The sequence below is a fragment of the Ictalurus furcatus genome, chromosome 9, assembly GCF_023375685.1.
Source record: "Ictalurus furcatus strain D&B chromosome 9, Billie_1.0, whole genome shotgun sequence".
Taxonomy (NCBI): domain Eukaryota; kingdom Metazoa; phylum Chordata; class Actinopteri; order Siluriformes; family Ictaluridae; genus Ictalurus; species Ictalurus furcatus.
The window spans coordinates 26,432,174-26,459,470 of NC_071263.1; the positions used below are offsets into that span (position 1 = coordinate 26,432,174).

Genomic DNA, 27,297 nt, shown 5'->3' on the forward strand with positions numbered 1-27,297 from the left:
TTGTCTTTCACTTTCTTTCTTTCCCTCCGTTTTGTCGTTCACTTTCTTTCTTTCCCTCCGTTTTGTCGTTCACTTTTTCTTTCCCTCAGTTCTGTCGTTCACTTTCTTTCTTTCCCTCTGTTTTGTCGTTCACTTTCTTTCTTTCCCTCTGTTTTGTCGTTCACTTTTTTTCTTTCCCTCCGTTTTGTCGTTCACTTTCTTTCCCTCCGTTTTGTCGTTCACTTTCTTTCTTTCCCTCATTTGTCGTTCACTTTCTTTCTTTCCCTCATTTGTCGTTCACTTTTTCTTTCCCTCATTTGTCTTTCACTTACTTTCTTTCCCTCATTTCTGCCTTTCACTTTCTTTCCCTCATTTCTGCCTTTCACTTTCTTTCTTTCCCTCATTTCTGCCTTTCACTTTCTTTCTTTCCCTCAGTTCTGCCTTTCACTTTCTTTCTGTCCCTCCTTATTTCTGTCTCTCTCGCTCTTTCTTTCTTTCCCTCCCTAATTCTGTCTCTTGTTCTTTCCTTCCCTCCCTATTTTTCTTTCTTTCCCTCCTTATTTCTGTTGCTTTCTTTCTTAATCCAATTGTGTGTTAAATACTGCATGCTCAGAAGACTAATTAATATTTGAAAAAAATCTGGGAAATGCTGCCATACAGAGAAGTATGCATACGTGCACAAAAAAAGAAGGAAAAAAAAAAAAAAAAAGAGGAAAAACCCAAGAGTGTCTTTACACAATCCTCTCTTCCCCCCCAGGTTAAATATCTTCCTGTACTCTGAGGCAATAGAGACTTCAAGCATTAGAGGACGAGTTAAGAAAGCGGGAAACAGACAGGTAAAGATGGAGTCAAGTGTTACAGACAATACATGGAAGAGCCGTCATGTGGGACATGACCGTGGTTTTGAAAGAGCCGGCGGACAGACTGGCGCCAGTGAACACACACAGACATCCACCCACAGACAGACACACACACACACACACACACACACTGTGAGGTTCTTCATTCAAAGTCACTATGTGAAGACCGACGAATGAGAGACAAGCAGAAGCAAATGACGTAAAGGTAATACTATTCAAGTGAGGAAACAGCTACAAGCTACAGTGTGTGTGTGTGTGTGTGTGTGTGTGTGTGTAAGACATGTCAATCAGACGCAAAAATGAAGTTGGTCATTGTATTGTGAGAATGAAGTGACCAGAGGGCACGTCTGCCTGTCGAACGGCAGGAGAGAAGCGCTGAAAGGACGAGTGCTGAAAAAAAGAGAAGTTTAAGCAAGGTTGAAAAGGAAGAATCCACTTCGATGGTTGACATGGGACAAGAGAAAAGAGGCCACGGAGAGTTTACGAGTTGAAAAGTTCACATGGAGAGGGGTAAAAAAAAAAAAAACAACTTCAAAATGTAAAGACGAAGGAGAAGTGAGGCAGTGAATTGAGCGTAGCCTGGAAAGAAACCTTGATGAATTCTTGCCTCTGATTGGTCAGGAGGTGTTGATTAACCTTTATAACCGCAGCTCTGACCGTCCGGCTGCAAGGTGAATCACTGGCTTATATTAACGCACTTGTTCTAATACGTCATCGTTTCTATAGTAACAGCTCATTAACTTGTATCGTGGAGGTGCTATATTTAATCTAATCAAAAAAAGGAACTCATAAAACGTGCTGGTTTTTTTTTTAATCGAAGAATAACAATGGCTGATGTGGTGAAGGTTTCTGAAAGGAGATGTTTATGGAAGGAGTCTCCAGTGTCAGTGCTTTGTAACACCATGGGAAAGTCTTCAGGACAGAGGAGTTTACGCTTTGCGGTTTCTCTCGAACACAACAAGACGCATTTTCGCCTTATTGACTTGTTGAACTTTCATACATTATAGATTCATTACATATAAAGTGAAATATTTCAAGCCTTTTTTTTTTTTTTTTACTGCATGAATGCGGCGTGGCATGGAGGCGATCAGCGTGTGGCGCTGCTGAGGTGTTCTGGAAGTCCAGGTTGCTTTGATAGCGGTCTTCGGCTCGTCTGTATTGTCGTGTCTGGTGTCTCTCAGAGATTCTCTATGGGGTTCGGGTCAGGCGAGTCGGCTGGACGTTCAAGCACGGTAATACCACGGTCAGAAAAGCAGTTACTAGTAGTTTTGGCACTGTGGGCAGGTGTCGAGTCCTGCTGGACAAGGAAATCAGCATCTCCATAAATCTCGTCAGCAGATAGAAGCATGAAGTGCGGTAAAATCTCCTGGTAGACGCTGCATCGACTCTCGACTTGAGAAAACACAGTGGACCAACACCAGCAGATGACCTGGCAACCCAAATCATCACTGACTGTGGAAACATCACACTGGACTTCAAGCAACTTGGATTCTGTTCCTCTCCACTCTTCCTCCAGACTCTGGGACCTTGATTTCCAAATGAAATGCAACATCATCTTTCCTCTTCCCCGTGATTGTGGTTGTGTACTGAACCAGACTGAGAGATTAAAGCCTCAGGAAACCTTCGCAGGTGTTTTGAGTTAATTCGCTGATTAGAGCTCGTCTTAGGTCGACAATCCTGTATTATAAATTCTTTACTCTAATATTTTGTGATACTGGATTTTTGATTTCCGTGAGCTGTAATCATCGAGATTTAAAAAAAAAAAGGTTTGAAATATTTCACTTTATGTGTCATGAATCTAGAATACATGAAAGTTCAACTTTTTGAATTAAATTACGGAATAAAACGAACTTTTCCACGATATTCTAATTTTTTAAGATGCAACCTCCCCGTTGTTGATTATTTTCCTATGACAACTCACCTCCAAGTGGCTCATTCCTTATTTTTAACACATATTTTTCAGATACAGTGTGTTATTTAGCACATCATCAAGGTGGAATCTGCTAGACTGTGCCATGTACCACCACACACACACACACACACACACACACACACCCCACCATCTCCACCAGCCATCTTATCTACTCAGTGTGGTGTGACCGTCTGTCCTTCCCTCACTCTGCTTTCTTCTCCCTCTCCTCCCTCTTTATCGCTCTCCTTATATCCAGCTGTCTCTTCTTCCATCTCCTCTCACATTCTGCCTCATTTTACCCCTTGATACCCTGCCTGCCTCAGCACAACAACTGAATTTGCCCTCAGAATGTGTGTGTGTGTGTGTGTAGGCAGCAGTCAAATGGTTTGGATATCGCTGCATCAGTCTGACTTGTTGTGAACAATTTCCAAAACATCTTTAAGAGAAATATTTAGCTTTCAAACGCGCGTAATGATTAATTCTATAGGACAATATTACGTCTCTCAACCGTAGCCTTTTGGCAACTATGTCAACTAAGCACTAATAGCTAGCTAATGTCAAAGCTAACACAGTAGGACTATTAGTTGGGGACAAAAAAAAGAACGGTACGTCACAATAGAACCTTTTAGGATAGGATAAAACGCTGAAGGTGTGGTTTTACTTTTTTTTCTTTCTTTTTTTTTAAATGATGTTGCAAAAAGTGGTTAACGACCATGGAAGAGGATGTTAACATACCCGAATAAAATGATGTACGTGTGTGTAGTCGGAGCTTCAGACCGGAGGACTATGAAAGCAGAAAAAAAAAAAAAGAAGACCAACCTCAGGAACCAATGAGGAGAGGGAAGAACCGGACAGACCGGAAAAACCTCTCCTTCTAAGATTTAATTTAACGTTAATTACTACACGAGATCAGCCGCTAGCTAGTAACTTTGAACGCTACTGAAAACAGACCACATCGCCATCAGCCAAATAACAACTCGACAACTAAATCCCTCCACCTTTAGATCCGGTACCGGTTTCCCGAACCAACCTAGCCACCTCAGTGAATAATGAAACCTTTCGTAAATAACTCAAACGCTTTAATTTGTTGAATGCGAAGACGATCTGTAATAACCGATGTTTCGGAGGCTTGAAGCAAAATGAAAGCCACACTCCTAAATACTACTACACCACTCACGATTGACTTCTCAAATCTGATTTAAAAAAAAAAAAAAAGAAAGTTCATATTAATATGAATGCGCTCGTTCAAATATATGACCGTTTCTATAGCAACAGCTCATTCGCAGGGATTTGTATGGCGGATGCGCCGTATAATAACCTAAACCTAATAATAAAAAAACGGAAAAAAAAAGGGAAACGTAGACGTGTTAATATGGTGAAGCTTTCTCTTAGGAGATGTTTATTTAACGTTTAAGGAAGGAGTCTCCAGTGTCAGCACTTCGTAACAGTCAATGGACTTGTGATCTCGGTAACAACCGAGATTTTTTTTTTAATTAACTTCAAGGAAGAGGGAAAAAACAAAACAAAAAAAAAAACAACAACCAAAAAACCCAAGAGGCTAGTGAGGGAACGATTGTCAAGAGCTGCTATAATACAAGTAGCACTAACATTAAATGTAACTCTAAACGGATAAAAAATTTTTAAACTGCTCCTTGGTAAACCGCTGTTGTGTAAGAGGTATAAAACATTTTTGCGTTGTGCCGTTATTGGAAAATAACCAACGTTGTATTGGGTATGCTTTGTGTCAGGTCGTATCACACCAGTCTGTCGTTGATTATTTCCCCATATCAGCATCCCCCCCAAGTGTATTATTCCTTATTTAATGCTGGAAAAGGGACACCCAGGACGCAGGAAAAATGCGGACGCTGTTGGAAAACACGCCCGTGTTGACCCAGAGGCACGCAAGTGCGTTTAGCGTTCGGCTTTGATCCGAATTCTTCCTCAAAGAGAAGTGTGCTGCTGCGGCGCTCCGGTTAAGACTCGCTAATAAAGCTGTGAGGAAAAACGTTCTTGTGAGAAAAATCCGCCAGCAGTAGGAGGGGGCTAAGCACATCTGCAAACGTCATTAAAAAGGAGGGGGGGGGGACGAAAAAAAAAAAAAACGTGAGAAGCATCCGAGGAAGAGAAACAGAGGGGATGGGAAAAAGTGAAGAAACGGCTTTTAAGGACGTGTTTGCAGAAAGAGATGGAGCAGAAATCCAAACAGGGGCTAGCGCTGAGGGTCACGGCATTCCGACAGCAAGGAATGCATCTTTTCTAAACGAACCGGCCGAGGTGTGATTGTACTGGAAATCCCAGACGGGACAATTCCGTACAACAACGCTGAGAGTTTTCAGACAGCGCCAATGCCCGTCCTTGTACGAGAATTACGTTCAGAAAACGTCAAAGCCTCACGCAGACCTCTCACACTAAAGCTCGGTCTCTCGATAGCCGGTCAGAGTTTTAGGATGTGAGACAGGTGTCGACGTAGCGGCGGTTTTGTTTTTATTGTGGGATTTAGTCGCCTTTGACACGCAGCTAGCGTCCGTTCCATCGGTCGTCGTTTACGGCTTTGCGTCCTAACGTGGCGAGGAGTGAAAAGGTCACGGAGAAACGACAATCTATCACTCCGGGCGGATAAAAAAAAGGAAAAAGAGGGAAATCATAGTGACAAGGTGACCGTCACAGCTCTCTCTCTCTCTCTCGCTCTCTCTCTCTCTTTCCCTCCCACCTTCACAACTCTCAGCTTATTATTCAGCTATTCATCTTGACAACTAGGAATATTTAGCAAACTTCAGGGAATCTATCCAGACGGGTTGCACAACTTAAGTCTCGACAATGAGACGACGATCTCATTAGCTAATTGGGAAGAAGTCCAAACAATGTCTTTGGGTTGCTTTTCTTTTCGTTTTTTTTTTTTTTTTTTTTTGTCAGATCATCTGCCATCCTTGAGAGCGTAAGGTGCGATTTAAACCCGTCAGTGTTGTCAGTGAGCGCCTCCTCCTGGACATGAGTCGTTAAATCTCAACACTTTCACCACATGATGAGTAAAATCCTTTGGCAAACATTTTTCCTGTCATGATTAATTGACGTTAACTAGTTTTTAGGGTGATGTTTAGCTGCTAACGCTCGACTGACTACGGTTAGTGACTGAAGAAACACTTCAACGTGTCTAAAGCTATAAAAAATTGGAAGTGGCCAAGTCAATCACCAGACTTTAATCCGATTGAGCATGCATTTCAGGGGTTCCTGAAGAGGAGACTGAATGAAGGAACCCCCCAAAACGAGCAACAACTGAAAGAGGCTGTGGTTAAAGCCTGGAAAAGCATCACAAAAGAAGAAACCGTTACTGTTTCGTGCCGTTACTGCAGGCGAGAGATCCTTTTCTTCAAGACGTGTCTGTTCCTATACTTTTGCTCGCCTGGAAATTGGGTGGTCTGATACAAAAGGTTCGACGTCGAGGTCTGATGTCATTGAACACATCTAGATGTAAATACCAGGAAATAAAAGCTGAAATCCTGAACTCTCGTGTCATATCTCAAATCCACAGCACAAACAATTGAACCGGCCTCGCCGTTCCGATAGTTTCGGAGGGGACTGTAAGCGCTTATACTTCCAAATTTCACATACTCTTTAGACAGGACGAGTAAGAAATAAAACACTCAGAGTTATACGGTTAGAGGAAAACAATCAGCAAGAGGCTGGCGTGATGTAACCTCACGCTAAAGGCATTCGGTGCACGAAGATGTCGTATTTTTTATCTGTTTATAGTTACAGGTTGTGGAAAATCAGCAAAACGAGTTACTGTATTAGTACACACTAACAAAAACACAACCCAGGTCTTACCCTCCACCTCACCCCAAACATGACAACACCTGACAGGCTGTCAGTGACACGACTCAAAGATATCTTCAATTTAGAATAAGGGTTCGATTTTTCAGCATGACCTTTGACCCCAGGTGTGACCCAGCCCCCCCCCCCCCAACAAATGAGGGTTGGAGAGACTGTAAAGAGAAAGGAGGAGCCGGAATCTGGCACGGCAAATTTCCAAACACCTGGAGCAGATCCACCTGCCTGCCAGCCTGAGTGAGCAACCATGCATGTGCAACACACTCACACACACACACACAAAATCAGATGTTGTCCAGTTTAAAGGATTTGCAACAAACCAAATACTCTGACCATTTTTAGGATAGGAAAAGAAGAATAAAAATAATAGACATATATTAAATATTGTAATTATTTTATGAATTCTCAATTCTGATTGGTTAGAAGGTAATTTTCTATAACAGCAGCTTTGACGGACACCGCTTTATATTAATTCACTTTCTCTGAAATTGTACTGTTTCTATGGTAACATACAAACACACATACATACACACATTTTATATATATATATATATATATATATATATATATATATATATATATATATATATATATATATATATATACACACACACACACACACACACATACATACATACATACATATATACACATAATATATATATATATATATACACACACACACACATATATACATATATATACACACACATACATACACACACACACACACACACACATATATATATATATATACACACACACATATATACATATATATACACACATACACAGACATATATACATACGTATATACATATATATACACATACACACACACACACATATACACATACATATATACACACACATACACAGACATATATACATACGTATATACATATATACACATACACACACACACACACATATACACATACATATATACATCTGCATATGCACACACACACACACATTTATATAAGGAGTCTCCAGTGTCAGTACTCTGTAACAGTCTAAGTTAAAGCTGTAACGGTTTTAAAGCTTTTCCGACACGGGATGGTTCACTTTGAGTTTTCTCTGTAAAATAAGTTTTTTTAAAAAAATATTATTAACATCAACAGAGACAATAAAGTGAGGCTGGTGAGGGAACGCTGTTTATAGCTGCTATAACGTAAGTGATACCAGGAACCAACTTGTTTCCACAACGATAAATGTACCTATAAATGGATAAAACATATGAAATTTATTCTTTTTTTTTAAAATAAATGTTGGTGTTGGCAAATTGCTGTGGTATAATAATAATAAAACACTTCAGGATGTGCTGTGGGGTAGTACCGGCCTCATCGCACCGCCTAGCTGTTGATTATTTTCCTACAACAGCACACCCCGTCATGTTTTATACCTTCCTTAACACTCGTGATGTTCCACAACCGCCAAAAAAAGAGACACGATGGACACTTTTTGTATTCTGTCCATCAGAAGGGGTGGAGCCAAAGGCTGATGCAATGAGCGAGAACGCTACACTGTGGATGCTAAATAAAAGGAAGAAAAAAAAAAGTTTAAACAGTGAAGTCTGGAGTTTCATCATGGCTCAATGGTATGAGATGTCATACAGTGATCTCCGTCATTCCCATTAATATCCGATTTACACAACATATTCGAGTGCGCAGTGAAGCGGCCATCTTGAATCTGCTTGAATGAGTGATTTAGGATAACGATATATTCTGTCGTTCCAAATGTAGTTTCGTTTGGATGTTTACTTTTTAACTAAATACGCATTCTGCTCATTTATGATATTTGTATGTAACACGTGGCGTTACAGAGCCCAACAATGTATTTTGAGGCAAGTGTGCGATTTACAGTTTTGTTCGTGCTAATCCCAAGATAAGCTTCTTAGAATTCGTTAGCAATTATAGCCTCGCGGCTCCGACGCGAAACAAAAGAAACAAGCTTAAGACATTAAACAGGTCTTGGTATTTAGATTAAAGCAAAAATCTGTACAAATTTGTATTTTTGGCTGAACTGTTCCTTTAAGGTGTTGATGCCTTGCGAAAATCGACAAGGGCGTGTTAGAGTCGATATTTCCAGAACACGCAGCCCGGATTGCGTTGATGAAACTCGGACTAAATTGGAGCGTGACGTTTTCAAAAGTGTTACTGATCTCTCCGATTATGTTTTCTTTATTTTCTGTCTCTTGGTGCTAATTAATAAAAACTAGTTTGGGGGAAAAAAAAAAGAAAAAAAAGAAAGGCACGTGCACAAAAAAAAACACAGGAGAAGTGAGACGGACTGAACGCTGTTACCGTCTTTGCCAAAAACAACATCCTGGAAAAACTCCTGGAAGGATGCCGAGAGAGAGGCGAGAGAGAGAGAGAGAATATAAGAGACACACACACAGTGAAAGAGAGAAAGAAAGAAGTCTCCATGATTTGTTGTGTCATTCAGGATGAGTCTGTTGTTGCATTTTTTGGAGGGAAAAAAAAAAAATCAAGTCAAGTGGAGGAAACTATTGCTCAGTGAGTCAGTTAAATTAAAGAGATGTCAAAGATGAAGCGCTTTGAAGTCCTAACTCATTTTATGGGCCATTTCCCAAAGCAAGCATGCCGTGATTGACAGCTGGAGGGGCGGGGCTGCTCAGACAGTGTGTGTGCTTGCTTTGATCTCTCTCTCGCTCTCTCTCTCCCCCTCTCTCACTCTCTCTCTCTCTCTCTCTCTGTGTGTGTTTTGAGGTTGAGAATTCCTTCTGAAGCTTGGCAACAACTTGCATCAACAGTGTGTTCACCCCGAGACGAGGCATCTGCCAGTTTTTCCTCATTGTGACAAGAATTATTTTCATAATATTAGAAAACATTAGAAAATTATTTTACACGCCAATCAAACTCCTTTTCCTCGGCATGACTGGCTAATACATAATACCTCACTCGACTTTTTAAATATCTAAATACAGGGTGTCCCAAAAGTCAATACATAGGGCAAATGAACACTTTATTTATTTATTTATTTATTTATTTATTTTTAAATCAAAACGTAACTTTATTTACGAAACATCCTCTACATGATTGCCATTTCACACAATTTCTGGTATTACGCATGTAATCACATGTCCACAGCAAAACCTCGCGACAGCTTCCCGATCCAGCCATGAGAACGGCTTCGATACGTTCTTCTTTTATCGAAGGCGTTCTTAAAGAAATCTGACAAAAAATATATATATACAACATAAAATAAGTATGGAAAATTTTGGAAGACATTTTGCTAAAAAAAAAAAAAAAAAAAAAAAAAAAAGTGTTCGTTTCCGCTACGTATGGAGACGCACTGTGCACATTTTACACAGCTCGACAAATTTGAAATCCAAACAGGAAGTCGGAAAATAGGAGGATCGTGGAAGACGATCATGCCTTCGATGACGCTCTGAAGAAAGCGTAAAGGCTTCCCAAAGAAGACGCTGACGTCGGCGTAAAGACCAAAAATTAAAACACGGCAGAGTGCTATCTACCGTCTTCCGCATACATGAGCTCACAGACGACGCAACTGGCTAGTGTCACTGGAGCGAGAGAGAGAGAGGTAGAGAGAGAGAGAGAGAGAGAGAGACATCATTCCTCCCACTCGGGGAACATGGACAATTTTGCACTCTTGGCTCCTGGCCACGGATGGCTGTGGCATCTTTGTGATTCAAACTCGCAATCTCCTGACAATAGGTGAACGCTTTTCTGTTGTTCCACTGGGAAGCCCCTAGACGAGTTTGTTTCTATGGCAACAGGTCCTGTTCCAGCTACAAACTGCTTACTACTTTTACACCACTTTATGAGTTAGCTGTCAGCATGTGGTGAGTCTCCAGCTCCAACAACTTACTTACCGTTAGTTCTTTCAGCATTACGAGCTAAAATCCTAGCTAACCAGGTAACCTTCTCTAGTATTTCTTAAAAGTGTAATACCAGCGTCACCTCAGACCCGGACTTGCTCGCAATCAGTGATCACAAAAAATAAAACGGGGCAGATCTTTTAGGGCAGGGGTGTCCGATCTTATCCGGAAAAGCGCTGGTGTGGACGCAGGTTTGCATTCCGACCAAGCAGAAGCCACACCTGGATGGATGGATGGATGGATTTTGATAATTAGAAGGTAGAGAAAAATTTCGCTAAACAATTTCAGCCTTAGTTCCAGCAAAGAACAACAGTCATTAGTTACAGTATTGCAAATTTGTTCCATTTTATTTAATTTATTTATTTTAATTTTTTTTTTTAAATGGCAATGAACCGTTTGGGTGCGGAAAGAGGTCGACGCTTATCGACGAGCTGAGCCAAATGACCTGACTCGCTGAAAACGGTCTTGAGATATGCTGTTAAAGGATTTATTTTCTAAGAACAGGCTCCAGCTGTTCTAATAAGCTGGCTACACCCTCGCTCTGTGTCTGTGTCCATGCATTTCATCCTACAACTGTCCAAAACGTATTCCAGGTCAAGGGGGTGAAAACTTTCATTCTTTTATCCACTCTTTGCCTGAATTGCACTTTGAATTGCCTCAGACAGAAATCATTTCGAATAAAAGCATCTGCTAAACAGAAGGGCTCGAGTCTTCTTCCGACAGACAAACCTCAAGAATTGTTACACAACTTAAAAAAATAAAAATAAATAAATCTTTATTAGTAGTCCCTACACTTTAGATCTATTGCAAAAACAACAACTGCACAAACATTACGTCTCAAAAATCATCCTAAAAGCCATCAGCTATCAGTACGATTTGGTGACCAAGTTCAACACCCATCCAACCCTAACACACACTGCCCTCTTGTGTGAGTACGCTGGTACTGCATGTTTCCAGGTGTGTAGTGTGTAAAGACTGCTCAATGTGCAATCTGAAATATCTTATTAAAAAAATTATAAAATACATCATCATCATCTTTATTCTACTATACAAATAGCAAAAAAAAAAATCCCTAGACATCGGTGATGTGTGTGTTCTGAGACGTGTCTCTCTCTTCACACGTGAACGGCATTATAAGGTGTCTGTAAGATAAATAAAACATGACAGGGTGGCCTGATTATTTTCCTACAACTGCACTTCCCCAGGCTCTTCTTTTTCCGTTAAGAACACGCAGTTTGTCACGTTACTGAAAACATACTGACTGTTACAAAGCTCTGAAACTGGAGACTCCTTCTGCAAGTAAGGGGAGAAAAAAAAAAAAAAACACTTAGGGATGTGCTGTTATGAGAAAATAATCAGCAGTGATGTGATGTGATGTGATGTGGTGACATACACAACAGCAATTAGCTAACAATTACAGTTTCACTTATGAGTGAGCATCACGTTGTGCTTTTTAACCATTTAATGTTCTGGAACATACACAAGAAGAGTTCGTTCCTGTTATCGCTTACATTATAGCAGCTATTAACAGTCTTTCCCCTCATCAGCCTGTCTTCTTCTCTCTCTTTAAGGTAATGACAAAAAACAGAAACAACAATCGCGCTTACCATGTGACCAAGAAACCAGAAAACACAACGTCCTTTTGTCCTGAAGACTTTCCTGTGGCGGAAATGTTGCTGACAGTTACAAAGCGCTGACACTGGAGACTCCTTCCATCTTCCATAAATGTTGAACGGACATCTCCTTAGAGAACACTTCACCTGGTATCTCAACAATTATATCTTATGTTTTGTTAAATATACACCTACGGTCAGGGCCGTCACAGGTTACAGAAAATGAATCAACACCTTCTGATCGATGTAGAAACGTAGAGAATTCTAAAGGGTTCACAAACTTTCAAGCAGGACTGTATAAGAGCCAGCATATTAATATAAACCTGTGACCTGCCAACCTCTGGTAGCTATGCTGTACAGCTGTAGTTGTGGTAGAAATCTACAGGTTAGATACACCCATCAGCCATAACATGAAAACCACTGACAGGTGAAGAGAATAACATTGATTATCTGATTACACTGGCACCTGTCAAGGGTTAAGATATATTAGGGAGCAAGTGAACAGTCAGTTCTCAAAGGGTCAAATCGTGACGGCTAGACGACTGGGTCGGAGCGTCTGCAAAACGGCAGGTCTTGTTGGGTGTTCCCGGTATGCAGTGGGTATTACCTATTAAAGGTGGTCCAAGGAAGGACATCCTGGGGTAGAGATGGCACCAGGATGCACTATGGGAAGCCGGCGGTGGTGGTGTGATGCTCTGAGCAATGTTCTTCTGGGAAACCTTGGGTCCTGGCGTTCATGTGGATGTTACATCGACACGTATCGCCTACCTCAACATTGCCGCCGACCAAGTACACCCCTTCATGGTAACGGTATTCTCTAACGCCAGGGGCCTTTTTTCAGCAGGATAATGCGCCCTGATACACTGCAAAAACAGTTCAGGAACGGTTTGATGAACACGACAAAGAGCTCAAGGTGTCGACTCGGTCTCCGGATTCCACAGATCTCGATCCGATCGAGCGTCTGTAGGACGTCCTGGACAAACAAGTCCGATCCATGGAGGCCTCCCGTCGCAACTTACAGGACTTAAAGGATCTGCCGATGACGTCTTGGTACCAGAACCACAGCACACCTTCAGAGGTCATGTGGAGTCCATGCCTCGACGAGTCAGAGCTGTTTTGCTAACACAAGGACGACCTACACAATATTAGGCAGGCGGTTTTAATGTTATGGCTGATCGGTGTATGCTATGCATTTTTTTGGGACATCATGAATTAAAGATGAGCCCAGTAAAAACAGCCTCGGGTGAGTTATAAGATCATGTTTTCTGTTCTTTATCAGAGTCCACGATGGAAAGAACAGCACAACTGCTGGATAATAATCCGTCACAGTCGCCCTGTCATGTTGTATATCCTATAAAAGCGTACAGGAGGGATGTTTTCACTTGATATCTTACATTCAGTATTAGACATAGAACAAAGTATTTACAAAAAAAAAACTAAAAATAAATAAAACTGTAACGTTCTTGTAACAAATATATGAACGACTCCGATGAAATCGAAGGGATCCACTATACACTCGACATCTTTCACACAAGTTCTGTGGTTCTTTAATCCTAGACCGTCAGTATGTTTAGAAGAAGCGTCAACGATAAAGAGGACATGCCCGGACTAGCTCTGGCGAGAGAACTATACCTCGACATTTAGAAATGCCGTCATGTGATACTCCAAGATTTAAAGTTCTACAGTCAAGGAGTAAGAAACACAAGAGATGTTCAAACTCAGACGAACCCTTAGAAATCTCGATTACTCTAGCTATGACTCTCAATCCGATCAGTGATGGATTGGACTTGTTGAGATACTGCTGCTTCTTTTTCATCACCAAATCAAATCACACAGAACAAACCTGTAAGTAGTAGCGACATGACACTCGTTGTCCTGATGGTGGCGCTATAGTACAGTCAATCTTGTGACGCGTAAAGATAAACTTACTTTTTTTTTTTTTTTAAAGCCTTTTCATTGGCTCAAAAACAAACAAAGCAAAGATGGACTCAATGCCAAGGAGCGTGGACAAGATTGAAGAAAAAACGTTTCAGATTTTGACCTCGCTGTGACCTTGACCCTGAATAGATCAATTCCAAACTCTAATATCAGTTCATTTGCTGGTTCCAGTTGATAATTGCATATAAATCCTACAACCGTTCAACTAATCATTCTTGAGATATTTTGTAACTGCCCAACACATCAATGGTGCCCAACTACCAGCCACTGAACATCTTCAGCACAGTAGATATCTAGATAGAGCACACATCATCATCAGGGAGTTTTCCCATCGCAGTCACAAACTCTTCAACCTCCTTCCTTGCAGGAGGAGATACAGGAGCATTCGCATCAGAGCCAGCAGGGCCAGCTTCTTTTTCTCCCTGTGCTTACAAGCTAAGCTATTTCACATGCTGCAATGTTACTAGCAACGTTCCAAGCTTTCAGCCGAGGTTATAGACCCCCATCCCATTTTATGAGAAAATAAAAAAACAAGATTGACGGCAACAACAACCCGACAGCAACACCACAACACCACATGTCTGGATACAGAAAAACTTGAACAGTTTGTAGCGTTGTTACAGAATGAAACTTTAGGTGTTCACCTATACGAGACTTGCTGTTTACTGTCTCATCTCGCTCCCTAAGTGAGGGCATAGTCATGTTTTCGAGGGTGTAACACAACCTGCTGCTCTTTTGTGCGTCTGCTTGTAATGAGCCTGTAATGGCTTCATACAAAATGCAGCACACAGATCAGTTATCACTCGCCGAGTCTCTCTCTCTCTCTCTATACGGTCGTTCCGTATGGATACAAAGTGTTGCTTTTCCAGGTTTTTACCACCACAGCTTCTTACAGTTGTGGTTTGTTTTGGGGGGTTTCTCCCTTCAGTCTCCTCTTCAGGAGGTGAAATTCTGCTCACTTGAGTTAAGGTCTGGTGATTGACTTGGCCAGTCTAAAACCTTCCACTGTTCGTTCCTTCATTGAGTCACTTCCTCCTGATGAATTTGGATGCATTTCTCTGTAAATTTGCAGACAAACACTGACTGCGTTTACACGGACAGCAGTAATCTAATTATTGACCTTATTCTGAATAAGACAGTATTCTGATTAAGGTGTTTACATGAGTCGCTTTTAGAATATTCCTTTCATGTTCAGGTTTTACGTGTTATAGAACAGAGATGGATTAACGGCACACGTCATTACGTCCCCACGCCACGCCGTCCGCCATTGCGTTCCCTCCAGAATTTCACATATCGACATACAGTTGGTCTTCGTTATGGTACCGTATACAGTTTTGGGTGTTTTTATTTTAAACCGTGTACTTACCTACTATATAGCCGAGATACGTGTATTTCTCCTACCTTATAGTAGGCAAGTATGCGGTTTGGGACGCAGCCGTGCTCTCTTGTTTGCCGTCAAACGGTTGAGCGCTGCCGTGTGTGTACGTGTCCTGTCGCACAATGCGGTGAAAACTCTCACACGATGTTAATAGTGTGATTAAGGTGTGTACGTGTCTGTAATACACGTTGATAATGAGACTAAAACAGGAATACTCCACACGTCTTAATTCTATTTGGGTTTACTTCGGGTATGAATCAGATTGAATCGGATTGAGGTCATTTTGATAATTAACAAAATAAGCTATTAAATCATATATATAAAAATTGCCATGTATTGTATTACTGCATGGGCTCATACACTAAATATATCATAATTTAAAGCTCAATAGCATTTGAAGGGAATGATGTACAGTCACACATCCAACTGTAAAGTGTTCATCTATTCAGTAATGAAATTCATGTCTAATTTACATATAATTTAATAGCTCATTTTAATAAATATCAAAAATCTAAGAGGTGTGCATTATACCTGACACCTAGATGAACACTTTACAGTTGGTTATATGACTGTAAGTCATTCCCTTCAAATGCTATTGAAGTTAGAATCGTGTATAACAATGTCGTATGTAACTTTAGAGACGATCCATTAATTTCCGCATATATCGAATGTCAAACCAACATTAATCCTGTTTGAGTCTCCCTCTTTTCTCAGCTTCCAAATGGCATGCTTTACTCCCATAGACAGCTCTCGGCTCTTCATGTTGGTTTATCCTTTTTAACAAATGCCGTTTTCACGGGTGAAACCGAAGGCTAAAACCAAGAGCGGATGTTCAGAGCTATTTACTGTTTAAACAATCAATCTAACAAGACACACATCTTTTGATCTCAAACCCAAATATCTTCAGACTAAAACAAATTGGCCTTGCTGTTCCAATACTATTGGAGGGGACTGTATTACTTGTCAAACTAGGCACCTAAACCTTAGATTTCCAACAGGAACGAAAAAGTAGATTTGTCTTTAAACGTTGCAGTATTTACAGCATATACACTGATAAATATCCCAAAATAACACTGAACACAAAGGAACTTACTGTCAGTCAAGCAGTCGGCTGCGTTTGATGCTGCTGTAGTACTCTGATGTTTTGGTTTGGAGTAGATGACCATTCCGCTGCATTCAATGTATTATTTTAATGCTTATTTCTACCTAAATAGGTGTAGATAGGATTTACAGTCGTTGTTTACTGCGCACTTTTCGAGTTTAAAGCAATGAGAACACACTGAGAAATCTCACACTGGTGAGAACGCGTTAGTTAGATCATGATTTCAGCGCCTCTAGGCAACAGATCCAAACTTTCCCCGGTTTGTTTTTGCGCGTGTCCCTCTACTCGAAATGTTACGGTAATGCTGAAACACGGTTTCCGGGTCGCTCATCTAATTCCGTGGCGTCCTGATGAGCTATATTTATCTGAAAAACACACGTTTGTGAATGATCTATAGAGGAACTGCGTGTGTTTAAGTTGTACTGGTGCCATATTGAAGAATATAAATCATACCGTATAGTTCTGCGTGCACTTTGAGTTACACGAATTGAATTATAGGAACAATATTTTGTAATTATTTTTTTTTAAATAGCACTAATTCAAGCGCAAAGTTAATAATTCCCCTCAAATGGGCAAGAAAATAAACGTTAAATAATGATAGTGGCAAAAAAAAATCGTAATCGCGAAGCTAGAAATGCATCGCCGAGCAGTTTTGGGAAATGTAGTTTAAATAGAACTGTGACCTTATTCTAAACTGCACGTTTAGAACTCCAACACCCATAATGCTGTGCTAGTATACGTCACCAACCCGCCTCGTGACCGAATCCCGGTACAAGAAATAGAGGTGACCTCCGAAACAATCGGCAGAGAGACGCAGTTTGCAGGACGAATTATTCAAAATGGTAGGTTTTTTTTTTATTTTAAAAACGTCTGCATGCTTTAGTGAGACATTTAAAATGAGTTTCTGAACGATTTGTGTGATTATTATCTCTTTTTTTGTAATCAGCGCTTACAATTCGAGTCGATTTAATACTCATTCGTGCAGTCTGATTTGACGGTAAGGTTGTGTCCTAAATGGCGACGCGGTCCCTATATAAGCGCGCTATTTAGGGTGTGAAACTAACGGCTTTTACGTGGTTTGTAGTGTTCTACGGATTCGAGGGGTCTGCGTTTGGGATTCGGCCCAGCTAGTTACGGAGTTAGCTACTATACAAGGTGCAAGGTTGAGGACCAAAAAACTACGCTAATTGAAGCTGACACAAATTATTTCACACCTTTTTTCACCATAGATTTTTAAATATATATTTTATTTATGTATTTTGTAGTGTTTGGGGTTTTTTTTTTGCCACTAACCTTACCTGGACGTTAAAACAGCAACATAAACCCTTATAGAATTTGTAATGGTTATAATGGGAATTGTATTAGTTTTAATGGAAACTCTAATGGTCCCTGTGGGTCTGTAGTAGTAATTTCTTGCCTTCTTCTGGTGGCATGTTATGCCTACTGGGTACCATAAAGGATAGATAATGGTTTTAATGGATAGCACATGGTTCGTAATAGTATCTGTAGTGGAAACCATTAGTATTTTTTTTTCAACAGGGAAGGACTGTTGTCATGGACACAAACATTTCACCAGCAGTGAAAGCTGTGAATGAAATATATATATTTTCTGTCTTCCACTGTTTCTATTTAGGTCCCTCAGCATGGTAAGGTGCCTTATATCAGGGCCTTGTCCTATTTTTAAAGGTTAACCCGATCGTCCTTGTGCCCTCCTTCAGTCTACATTAGTGGGCAAACCGGTATCCGTGGTTTTTTTTTTTTTTTCATTCATTCGTTCATCTTCTATCTTTGATCCAGGGAACAATGGGAGCGACCTCGGAAATGCACGCACGCATTCACATTTAAGGGCACTTTATTATAGCCAGTACTCGTGTACGGACATGTTTGTGGAAGGTGGGTGGAGCCGGAGAACCTGAAGGAAACCTACAGGGACACGGGGAGAACACGTAGCTCAGGGTCAAACCTCAACCTTGGAAACGTTAGAGCTGTGAAGTTGCAGCGTTACCTGTTGCACCACAGTGACACCCTCCACCAGGTTTCAAGACACGGTGTTCTGTATTGTATATTCACCTGTCTGATATTTATTTATTTATCTTGTCACAGGCTGATCCTATCCGAGTTCTGGTGACCGGCGCGGCTGGACAGATTGCCTACTCCCTGCTCTACGGCATCGCCAAGGGAGACGTGTTCGGCAAAGATCAGGTGAACGCGGGGCCGAGTTTACACGTTACACACCATGTGAATTCTGAATGTTTCCAGATAAACAGCAGCGTAAAAATAAGAGTTTGACCGTTACGGAATGTGGCTGCGTCCCAAATTACATACGAATACTATATAGCATCTACTTAGCACCGACATCTACTTTTACGATGCAGTGTGTACCATGAGACTTTTATCGGAATAGGAAATAGATTATAACTTATTATATTTATTATATAGAAAGAGGTCTTTGGTCATGGCATCTTGAGTTACGTATTTATTTACGTATTTATTCGTGCTTCTCAGCCTATTGTCCTGGTCCTGCTGGACATCACTCCCATGCTGCCTGTGCTGGACGGTGTGGTCATGGAGCTGCAGGATTGCGCTCTCCCACTTTTGAAGGGTAAACCACACACACACACACACACACACACGTGCACACACACCCCCTTCATTAATCATTAATAAGCACTGAGAAATTAAACCAGATGCAAATCTTAAAACAATTCGCTTATTTTTATTTATTTTATTTTTTTTTGCAAAGGAACTATTCTGAGTATTATATTTTATTCTTCATATACTGTGTGTGATATAACAGTGCACTATGGATTAATCTGCTGTGCCATGGGAATCGGGCTGCTCTCTAAACACGCTGTGAGTGGCCTCTGTCGCTGCTGTCGGAGCTTTACGCTGGTTTTGTGTGGCTCTCTGATGTCTGAAGCCCTTAAAGCCCCGAGAATCACAACTGGCTGCCCGAATGCAGTCCAGAGATGCAGTCAGTCCAACACAGCTTTAGTTTTGCCCGGGTGCTGTGAGACTAAAGTACAGAAGGCGCATGTCTGAATGCATGTCACACGCGCACCTTGAAGTGGTCAGGAACCCGAACGGACTTCCTGTCACCTGTAACGGACGAAAAGACGCCGCAGACTCGTGTCCGCCGCTCGAACGGCTTTCAGACACGTACGCGAAGCGTGACTGGAAATAGTGCGTCGTGTAAATAAAATAAACAAGTGTAGATCTGAAGAGAAAGTCCCTACTGCTGTTCGGCGACTCTAAACAGACCGACGATGAAGGTATTGTTGATTTAGTGCTAGTCAGAGGTGTCCGTACACACGCTGCAACTAACATGGAGGATGTTTTGTGTGTGTTATGTAGAGGTCATCCCTACAGATAAAGAGGACGTGGCGTTTAAGGACCTGGATGCCGCCATTCTGGTGGGCTCCATGCCCAGGAAGGAGGGAATGGAGAGGAAAGACCTGCTCAAGGCCAACGTGGCCATCTTTAAGTCTCAGGGCACAGCGCTGGACAAGTACGCCAAGAAGACGGTCAAGGTGACTCTATAGATTTCTGATCTCAAATCCATGGGGTTAAGGATCGCCCGGACGAACTTGTTCCGAAGCGGATTTAACCTTTACCAAAAGCTAGCTAGTTTTACTTCCTGTTTCCTGTCCCATTTAAATTACATGTCTTTGTGTGTGTGTGTGTGTGTGTGTGTGTGTGTGTGTGTGTGTGTGTGTGTGTGTGTTAAACAGTTAAGCACACTTTATTCATGACGGTTGCTTTAGACGTCTAGTAAAGTTATGTCGTAATCTAACTGTTCATCAGTCTGCGACGTTTGATCCAATAAGCAGACTTTGAGTTTGTAGATTAAAGGTAATCTGTTTTACCTGCCGTATAAGCTGTTAGTCCCCCAACACACACACACACACACACTAGCTCGAGATGAACGCTGTTCAGAGCATAGCTTCCGATTGTCCTGTACCGTTAGTGTATAATCATTTAAACTAAATCTGAAGCATAGAAATTACAAATAAATCCAATATATAAGGATTATCCATGTTCATGTTTTAATGTACTAGTCTCCCCCCACACACACACACACACACACACACACATTTCTGCAGCTTCGTTTTTGTCCGTCGCAGATTGTTTGCTGTGTTAATTGTGCACGATGAGAGTTCGTCCATCCTCAGTGGATTTTCTTTTAGACAATCACCAGCATTATTCGCGCTCTACAACACCTGAGGCAGCTCTCCAAGGAGCGTGCGATGACTAAGTGCGTCTCTCGCTGTCGTCCTGGCAGGAAGGGACGTGTCCTGGCTTTATCCCGGTGGCCTTTTCTCAGAGCAACATGAGACAAGCTCCTTTCCAGTCCAGCGACTCGTTAGTGTTTAGAGTTAGTGTACGCTTCGTTTTACAGCAGTTGATGGAATAACTCTGTAGTAAACTCCTAAAGTTTAAAAAAAAACAAAAAAAAAAACAAACGTACGTCTAGGCAGCACTTGATCCGAAAATACAATTTGTGAAGGTTAAGAGATGTAAAAAATGACATTTATGATGGTGGTGATGAAGACACCGCGAGTCCCTTTCGCAAGACGTCAGGTTTCCTCGTGGTGAAATTACACTGTGAGAAGATCACGAGAAAACCAGAAGGACGATAATAAATAATAACGCGTGGCCTCTTGGGGCTTCCGTAGTATCCTTACGTCGTTGGACATGTCCGCAAACGCAGCATTACTGTAGTGTAGGGATTTCGACCAAACTAATCTTTAGATTATAAAATTTAATAGATTTATTTTATGGTTTGTTTTTTTTAAATACCAGGTTTTTGCATTTTCGAAATTTTCGCACATGGAAGGTAGTGTCAGATATCAGCGGTTGCTGAAAGTGAAGGTTTAAAAAGGCATACCTGCTGGACGTTACTTCCTGTTCACCAGTTTGAAGCCTGCTCATTCAAGATCAACCAAATACCCCTTATGGAGAAAATCATTATGTATTGTATAACTTTGTACTGCAGTTCTATGTCATTTGCTGTACTTGTGCTGTATCATTACCCAATAGTTTACAGTCCATGTCCTGTGTACTTACTTATTTATTTATTTATTTATTTATTTATTTATTTATTGTCTTGCGTTCGTCTCACACCGATGTGTATTTGCACGTTATGCAGTCTTGTGTACTGTTCCGTGTTGCACCGTGGCCCTGAAGACTTTTTCTCTTTTTTTCAGCTCTGTACAAACCCAATTTATACTAGTATACGAAAGAGAAGCTGAAATTCAAACCTGTTTGTTTTGGGGTTTTTTTTGACGACGATGTCCCTCTTGTTGCTCCGTAGGTTCTGGTGGTGGGAAACCCGGCCAACACCAACTGCCTGATTGCGGCTAAATCCGCTCCCTCCATTCCCAAAGAGAACTTCTCCTGCCTGACTCGCCTGGACCATAACCGTGCCAGCTCTCAGGTCAGAACACACACACACACACACACACGCGGTTACTGTTATTATAAACTGTACACCCTGTGTATGTGGACTGTAGATCGGCGCTTGCTCTTCATATCTTACTGTAGTAATTAAAGTCAGTCTCGGATAAGCTCGAGTGCAAACCCGGCGTGAGCGTCTCTCTTTAACAGTGTAATACGATTATATACACGAGCTGATCCTGGATTAACTCCGAGTGGCTTGATGCGTGTACTGTAAAGCGTTTTGCATCATCTGAGAGGGACTTTTTTTTTTTTTTTTTTTTTTTTAAAGGTGGAGCATAGAAGAAGAACTAGAAAACTAGATCTTTTGCTGAAATCGGGTCAGTGTGCAAAGATTAAAACACGGGGAATAATAGAGCTGAGGTAGATTAACTGATTAAATACTGATATTTATAAGTGTGCATTTATAGGAGTAAAATCCACCACAAGCAAAGTGGTGTCGTCGCCCCGATGTGAAGCAGAGGTACCGTTTCCCCCCAGACGTCGATTATTTTTCAATAACCGCATGTCATGAAGTTTTTTTTTTTTTTTTTTTTTTTTTTTTTTTTTTTTTTTTTTTTTCCTCCTCTTACATGCGTATATACACCGCAGCGGTTTTAATTCATTACGGAGCGACACGTCATACTTTACGTGTGTTTAGAGTTGCGTTTAACCGTGTGGAACGCCTGCGAAATGAGCGCGATACGGTATGTTCCTGCAGTTCTAGAGCGTCGTCCCTTCACCAGTCTCTCTTTCTTACTCTCAAGATGTTAAGAAGATGGAAATTTAGCTCGACCTGTCATTATTGGGTGTTCGTGATTAAGAGACACTATGTGTTAGGAGTGTGCACGTCTTAAACAGCTAAAAATGGATTTGTTTCTGTGTTAAATAATTAGTTTTTATGTAGTAACTGATGAAATTGGATTATTTATTCATTTTTCTGTGGTAGAGGATCTAGCTATACAAGTAAATTAAATGGAAATGCTAGCTACTGTTCGGTCGTCCTAAGCTGCAGTTCATGATGTTGTCCTGTAGGTGGCAATGCGCTGTGGTGTTTCAGCCAATAGCGTGAAGAACGTGATTATCTGGGGGAACCACTCGTCCACCCAGTACCCCGACGTGCACCACTGCAAGGTCAGCGTGGGGGGAAAAGACGTGGCCGCGTTCGACGCCGTGAAGGACGACAGCTGGCTGAAAGGAGACTTCATCTCTGTGAGTTTATTCACAATGTTCACAACCAAGACAGTGCTGCGGTCAGAGAGATACTACATGCCTAGGTGTGCCACGTTGGCAGGTTAGGTGTTTTATTCGAGTAATTTACATTGCTGCGATCGTGCATGTCAGGGAGGCGTGATGCATGCGTAGTCTAGACTTTATATCTGTTGTTGACATCATGCACTTTGACACAAAGTCATTACTAGACTGCCATTTATGGATATTTCATTCATAAACTTTCAAACATCCTGCATCACGTTGCATTTTCAGGCATGGTACAAGAACGGTAATACGCAGAGACTCTGAAAAATGAAGCGCGAGCTCAGTGTGTCATCAATGTCCATATTATAAACAAGGGGGGAAATCAATTTTGTTCCAAAAATGAATCATTAATTGGAATTTGAGTCGCTTCATCCAGGGATCACTAGTTTTACAATGAAAATAAAAAAAAAAGATTCATTCAACTCGACTCTCGTCATAAACATTTAAGGCGAACTTGACGAATACAGTCATATATTATACTGTTTTATTATAACGTTAATAGTGTATTTTTCAGATTTTAATATGCAGTTTATTAATATTGTATAGAAAAATGAGCGTCATTAATAGATACTACTGCTGATGGCGGTCTTTTTAAATGCTTATTTGTGTAACAAAGTGCATTAATTGTACTGCGGAGCAAGTCCAAATTCAACGTTTTATTTGTATATTATTTTATAGTATATAAACTGCAGTACTAATTGGGTGTTAAAAGTGTAAAGTGCTGTTTTTCAGGGACAATTTCTGCCACCAGATGGCAGATCTCACTCAGCCATTGACTTGTTTCTTAACACAGGGTTAAATAGGGAATATAGCATGTAAGTATTTCTATCTTATGGCTGCAGTTCTCATTTGGATGGATGGATGGATGGAGCGATGGATAGATCGATCACGAGATCTATGGATAAATAGACTGATCGATAGATGGATAGAGCGATAGATGGTGATCGAGCGATTATATAGATGGAGCGATAGAGCAATGGATAGATTGCTCGCTCCCAGCCTCCATTCTTCTAGGCAAGTGTACAAAATGTTTGAGGAACTTTACGTCCAAAGGAATTGTTCTTATTGTTGGAAAGCAGTAGCGACAGTAACGTTCTCCCTTGTCCTGTGCCTGTGGACCACACGCTCTTATCTAATGTACTTTTCTTTCTTTCTTTCTTTCCCACCATCTCTCTCAGACGGTTCAGCAGCGTGGAGCAGCGGTCATTAAGGCACGCAAGCTCTCCAGCGCCATGTCTGCTGCCAAGGCCATCTGTGACCACATGAGGGACATCTGGACCGGCACTGCTGAGGTCTGCTACATCTAACCCAGTCCGTTTGTCTCACACCAGAGCCGGTGTTTCACTCTCGCACATCCGATCACTGACACCTAATCACAAGTCTCACAACATCGAGCAGACTGAGTAATCACTCAAAACTTCCCACGTGTACCTGACTTGTCTCACTAGCTGTTCAAGAAGTTAGGAATGCTTCATGAACAATGTCATACATGCGTCTTTCTACACTGTACATGTACACACATTCTTTTGCCATGACACACCCACATGCTCCACTCTGTCTTGCCATACTGGAATTTTGACACTGTGTTAATGCGCTTCACACACTTCGCTGCTTTGTGTGTCTATATATAGATCTATAGAGAGACGGCGTCTGCAATGTGTAATGCAGTTGGTTTGCATTGTGTAATGCTGTTGGTTTTTTGATACTCACTCTCCTGGAATTATACTGTTATTGTTCTTCGTATAGTCATTGTTTTCTGACATTATTCAGATTATTCCACCCTTTTATTTTGCCACCACTACTACTAGGATTATTATTATTGTTAATAATAATAATAATAATATTACCATTACATCTACTGCTCCTATTATTACCAGTATAATTACTACTACATCTACTATTACTACTCCTGTTGCTACTATTACTGCTACATCTACTACTTCTATTACTGCTGCTGCTGCTACTACTACTAATAAGTCATAACAATAGTAATAGGAGTAATAGTAATAATAATGCTCTATTGGTATTTGTTTTGTCTTGTCTGTCTAAATGTTCAAGGTAAATCAAAGAGTCGGTCAGTGTTTGGTAAATGGGTGGGTGGGGGTGCAGATGATGAGGAGACCAGGAAGTTCAAAACCTCTAAAAAGAAATAAATCAATCGGAAAGCATTAAAAGCTAAACATAAGCCAATCTCAGGGCAGCTGTGTACAGTCTCGCTCCTGTCCTTCTTTGGCGACGTTCCGTTTTAAAAGTATTTAGTCATGTTAGCAGATTAACCTGAATGTTGACTTTTTAAATGAATAAATAAATAAAGGATTTATTTGCACGCACGTTCTGAGATGTTCTTTGTTGTGCTGTGTAGGGCGAGTTTGTCTCCATGGGTGTGTACTCGACTGGAAACTCATATGGCGTTCCTGATGACCTCATCTATTCATTCCCCGTCAACATCAAGGTGAGTGGAAAATCTATTGAGGATATAAATTTTTTTTTTTTTTTTATTAGAGGCATGTCAGTAAGCAGGAAGGACGAGATCGTAAACGTGCATTTAACTTTTAGTACATACGATCAGCTTCTTCAGTTTCGCATTTACGACTTCATATAAACCTGCTGTTATTTCCCCTTTAATGTTTGACTTGAAGAAAAACCCCTAGCAAATGGTCCGGATTGTAATAATCTTAAAATCTGCATCAGTGATTATTTTCATACCAGTTTCCGTATCGGTCGATCCCGGATACTTTGTAAAGTCTTCGTCTTTTTTTGCGTTTCTCCTGCAGGATAAATCCTGGAAGATCGCCGAGGGTCTGGCCATCAACGACTTCTCTCGAGCCAAGATGGACGCCACCGCGGCCGAGCTGGTGGAGGAGCGAGACACCGCCATCTCCTTCCTCTGCGTGTGACTAAATCGCACGCCGAAAACGCACCTCCACCCGGACGCACGTCTGTGAAACGCCCCAAAAAGCACTCCGTTCTCCTCTTTTCAATTAAACATACATTTCAATAGGAAAGCTTTAGATCACATATAAGCACAGCAATGTGTGTGTGTGCGTGTTGTAGCGTAGCAACCTCTAGATTCTAGAAGTCTAGAATTCGGGTTGTTTCAATTTCGTCGTCTGGTGCCTGTTCCCTCCTCTCTGGTTTGTTTGGGAATTCGCACACATTAGACGGTCAGGGAGAGAAAGAACCCTCACAGTGTAATAGGTCATTATATACAGTATATAAGGTCAGTAAGCTCTCTCTCTCTCTCTCTCTCTCTCTCTGTACGTGTGTGTGTGGGGGTTATTGTCAAGCCTTTAAAAGGAAACTTGGAGTTGTTACATCTCCAGATAGTTTAAAACGTGTTTCAGTTGAACTGCTCTTCATAAAATTACCCATGATGCACTTGTTGTTACTGTAACGGACAGCTCTTCAATAAACGAAAGCGAAAGTGAAAATGTAAACTTGGACTGAAATGGTTTGGTTTCGTCTTATTCTGGTATATTAAGTGTGTGTGCTGTATGTTGTTTTTCTTTCACATCTGTTGGACGTTTCATCTCGAGACATCATGTTTCTCTAAACTTCTCCAAACTTTTTCCCGATCCCTTATATTGACGACTATATACGCTGATTGATCAACCATAAGATTAAAACCACTGGCAGGTGAAGTGAGTAACATTGATTATCTCATTACATTGGCACCTTTTAAGGGGTGGGATATATTCGGCAGCAGGTGAACAGTCAGTTCTCAAAGTTGACGTGTTGGAAGCAGGAAAAATGGGCAAGTGTAAGGATCTGAGCGACTTTGACAAATGCCAAATTGTGATGACTGGGTCAGAGCATCTCCATAACAGTAGGTCTTGTGGGGTGTTCCTGGTATGCAGTGGTTAGTACCTCTCAATAGTGCTACAAGGAAGGACAACCGGTGACGGGGGTCATGTGCACCCAAGGCTCAATGATGCACATGGGGTGTGAAGGCTAGCCCGTCTGGTCCGATCCTACAGGAGAGCTACTGTAGCAAAAGTTGCTGTAAAACTTAATGCTGGCTCTGATAGAAAGGAGTCAGAACACAGTGCATCACAGTTTGCTGCGTATGCAGCTGCGTAGCTGCAGAGCGATCAGAGTGCCCAGGCTGACCCCTGTCCACCTCCGAAAG

General features: G+C 41.2%; 2 protein-coding genes across 2 annotated transcripts in view; one reads left to right on the top strand and one right to left on the bottom strand.

Annotated features, from left to right (window-relative positions):
• The window catches only part of wdpcp (WD repeat containing planar cell polarity effector), an 83,647-nt gene extending 66,517 nt beyond the window's left edge, over positions 1-17,130 (bottom strand). Inside the window, exon 1 of the mRNA XM_053632676.1 lies at positions 16,467-17,130. The gene's annotated coding sequence lies outside the window, so the exon portion shown is untranslated. The remainder of the gene's footprint in view (positions 1-16,466) is intronic.
• Positions 17,131-17,162: 32 nt separating this feature from the next.
• Positions 17,163-26,611, top strand: mdh1ab (malate dehydrogenase 1Ab, NAD (soluble)). Its single transcript, XM_053632683.1, has 9 exons — positions 17,163-17,317; positions 18,579-18,677; positions 18,981-19,077; positions 19,830-20,005; positions 21,790-21,912; positions 22,947-23,123; positions 24,347-24,460; positions 25,531-25,620; positions 25,943-26,611. Exons 1-9 carry the CDS (start codon positions 17,315-17,317, stop codon positions 26,063-26,065), a joined length of 1,002 nt encoding a protein of 333 aa, XP_053488658.1. The 5' UTR covers positions 17,163-17,314; the 3' UTR covers positions 26,066-26,611.
• The last annotated feature ends 686 nt before the right edge of the window (positions 26,612-27,297 follow it).

What these genes read in the sequence shown, in the direction of transcription:
- mdh1ab (XM_053632683.1), top strand. An exon ending in ATAACCGTGCCAGCTCTCAG is followed by an intron (nt 21,913 to 22,946) that starts GTCAGAACACAC and finishes GTTGTCCTGTAG; the next exon opens with GTGGCAATGCGCTGTGGTGT. An exon ending in TGAAAGGAGACTTCATCTCT is followed by an intron (nt 23,124 to 24,346) that starts GTGAGTTTATTC and finishes CATCTCTCTCAG; the next exon opens with ACGGTTCAGCAGCGTGGAGC.